This window comes from Calidris pugnax, unplaced genomic scaffold (assembly GCF_001431845.1).
Source record: "Calidris pugnax isolate Ruff unplaced genomic scaffold, ASM143184v1 scaffold312, whole genome shotgun sequence".
Taxonomy (NCBI): Eukaryota; Metazoa; Chordata; class Aves; order Charadriiformes; family Scolopacidae; genus Calidris; species Calidris pugnax.
Window position 1 is genome coordinate 398,993 of NW_015091046.1, and position 2,795 is coordinate 401,787.

Sequence of the window (2,795 nt, forward strand, 5' to 3'; positions counted from 1 at the left end):
CCCTTCCCGGCAGGAAGGAAGCTAGGCAGGGCAGGGACACACAGAATCACAGAATCACAGAATCTTCTAGGTTGGAAGGGACCTTAAAGATCATCTTGTCCAACCGTCAACCTGACTGACAAAAATAGACACCCACACAACAAACAAGGAGCATCATCACTAAACCAGACCTCCCAGCACTACATCAACCCGGCTTTTGAACACCTCCAGGGATGGGGCCTCAACCACCTCCCTGGGCAGCCCATTCCAATGGCTGAGAACCCTTTCAGTGAAAAAATTTTTCCTAATATCCAGCCTGACACAGACACGCTCACGCCATCAGCCCTCAAATGGCACTTTTACTGCCACCATGTCCATGGCACCGTGGGGGTCCCAGCTCCAGCACTGAGCCTGTGGGGTGCCCCGAGTCAAGGTGACGGGGCTGTGGGGCTCAGCAACAGAAGAGCACCATGGGGACAACCATCCCTGTCAAGTCCTGGGGTCCGTGGGGATGGGGGAGGCTCAGCTCCTCCAGGCTGAGCTCAGCGGGGGACCCTGTGCCTGGGACCCCGGGGGCTGCCCTGCGCCGCCTCCCGCTGCTGCTGTTTGCGCCTCTGGATGTCCCGGTAGGCCTGGATGACACGTGCTCTCTCCTCCTCCACAATGCGCCGGCGAGCCATCGACACCGGGGCTGCTGGGGACACTGGGGACACCTGGCTCTGGCCCAGGTGAGACGTCAGGAGGAGCCGCTTGCGTCCAGCCTGCGGGCAGAGAGGGGGACAGGTCAGGGAGGATGAAAAAACCAGGACCAGGCTCCAAGGAACCGTCACCAGGAGGCTGAGGTCACCACTGCCCTTTCCAGGCATGACTTCCAGCCCAAAGGAGGTGAGATGAGCCGGGTCCGGCCAAAAAGTGTGGGTACCTGAGAGCACAAACGAGGGGTGGGAGGCATTTTCCACCCCCTAGAACTCACCTGCTCCATGGGGCCCTGGCCCCTGGGCCGGGAGGTGATGGTGGGCGGCTGCGTAACCACTTCACCGAATGCCACCGTGTCTACGAGAGAGAAGAAGGTGCAGGCGTTGGGCAGGAGCTCCCCAGGACACACAGCTCCAGCTCATCCCACACCTCTCCACGCGCTGCCAGGACAGGACATCACTCCAGCCACCCCCCTGCGCCAGACCCACCTTGGAACAGGCTCTTCTCCAGCATGGCTTCTTTCTTCTCCTCCTTCTTCCTCCGTGCTTTTTCCAGCTTTTTATTCTGAAACCTGAAGAGCCGCGTTATGGCCAGGGCTTGTGACCAGACATGGAGCAAGTGAGTGAGTTCCTACCCCATGGGATCCCCCCAAAACCTGAGGCCCCACAGCTCCCCCCACTTCCTCTGGCACCAGCCTCCCTCAGCTCCAGCCCAGCAGCAGGAGGGTGAAGAAGGTCTGTGGCTCCGATCCCCCAGATTTGACCCACAGATTTGGCCCACAGCCCCCCACCTGCACCCCGAGGGGCTGCCAGATGCCAGACCTGCCCTGCAGCACCAGCAAAGCACCCACCACCTGCCCAGAACCGGGCAGGGGCACAGGGCTGGGCTGACCCCGTCCCCCCACGGCCATCTCCTGCTCTCACTCTTTCTTTCTCTTGGACTTCTCCGGTGCCGTCGCCTCCTTCTCAGGCTCCCGCTGCAGCTGGTTCTTGGTGAGGAACAGGACACGCTGCACCTCCTGCTCCATCCGGCAGATGTAGGAGCGCTCCGACTCCTTCTTCCCTCTCTTGACCTTGCGCACGGGGATGTCTCCGGGGGCCTTGGGACCCTTCGACTTGGGCTGCTGCTTCTTCTCTAGGAGAGACGGGTGACATTACTGCAGCGGGGACAAAGCCAGGGGATGGGACATCACCGGGAGGAGTAGGACACCCCACTGCAGGATCCGGCTGCCTCCAGCTGGCACCGTGGCACTGGGGGCTCCTCGGCCAGGCCCCCAGGGAACCGGGCTCAGGTGATGTCCATGTCCCACCTGCCGCCTGCCTCTTCCCGAGGTCAGGGCGCTTCATGGCCTCGCGGCTCTTGATGAGCTCCCGCAGGCGGAAAGGCATCTCCTGCTCGTCGGGGTGCTTGGGCTTCATGTTCTCCATCTTCTTCTCCTTCCTGGGAGAGAACAAATGCGGGGTGAGACCTGTCATGAAGCATCGGGACTCAGCCACGGGGGGACACCGGGACTCGGCCACAGAGGGACACGGTAGCAGTGGGGACACAGCGACCCAGGCACCAAGAGCCGGCCATGAAGGTACGTGGGGACCGGATACCGGAGCACCTGCACCCGGTGAGGGACCAGCGGACCCGGGCACGGCGGGACAACGGGACCTGCACGCAGGGGGGGCAGCGGGGACGCAGCCTGAGGAAGCGGGGCTCCCACCAGAGCCCAGCCGGGCCGGACCGGGGACCGGCCAGCCCCGATCCCGACCGGATGCCCCCGGGGTACTGACCTGCCGCGGCGCGGGGCGGCCGCTCCCCGCCCCGGTACCGGTCCCTGTCCCGATCTCTGTACTGGTGCCCGTCCCGGTTTCTGGCCCTGCCGCTGGCCCTGGCCCGGTCTTTGTCCCGGTCCCGGTCTCTGTCCATGGCCCCGGCCCGGCCCCCGGCCCATGTCGCCGCCGCTCCCCATGCGGTTTCCCCGCCGCCACTTCCGCCTTCCCGCCGCCCCGCCAGGGCTTTAGCCCCGCCCCTCTCTCCCTATTGGCTCCGTTCGGCCGCCGACCCCTCATTAGCAGTGAGCGCCGTGTTGCTATTGGCTGGGAGAGCTGCCGCTCGGGCGGGCGGGGGCGGGG

General features: G+C 64.4%; 1 protein-coding gene across 1 annotated transcript; it reads right to left on the reverse strand.

The window, feature by feature from the left end:
• Positions 1 to 313: 313 nt before the first annotated feature.
• LOC106896514 (coiled-coil domain-containing protein 137-like) lies at positions 314 to 2,632 on the reverse strand. The gene is made up of 6 exons (XM_014956586.1): positions 2,454 to 2,632; positions 1,985 to 2,115; positions 1,599 to 1,809; positions 1,164 to 1,246; positions 953 to 1,032; positions 314 to 740 (listed from the first exon to the last, which is right to left on the reverse strand). Exons 1-6 carry the CDS (start codon positions 2,630 to 2,632, stop codon positions 522 to 524), a joined length of 903 nt encoding a protein of 300 aa, XP_014812072.1. The 3' UTR covers positions 314 to 521.
• Positions 2,633 to 2,795: the final 163 nt, after the last annotated feature.

Bases quoted from the DNA above. Each gene is read 5' to 3' on its own strand.
- LOC106896514 (XM_014956586.1), bottom strand. From the start codon at position 2,632: ATGGGGAGCGGCGGCGACATGGGCCGGGGGCCGGGCCGGGGCCATGGA. The intron at 1,247-1,598 runs GTGAGAGCAGGA...GCGGCTCTTCAG, and splicing joins AAGTCCAAGAGAAAGAAAGA to GTTTCAGAATAAAAAGCTGG. The intron at 741-952 runs GTGAGTTCTAGG...CTCTGCCCGCAG, and splicing joins GCCAGGGCCCCATGGAGCAG to GCTGGACGCAAGCGGCTCCT.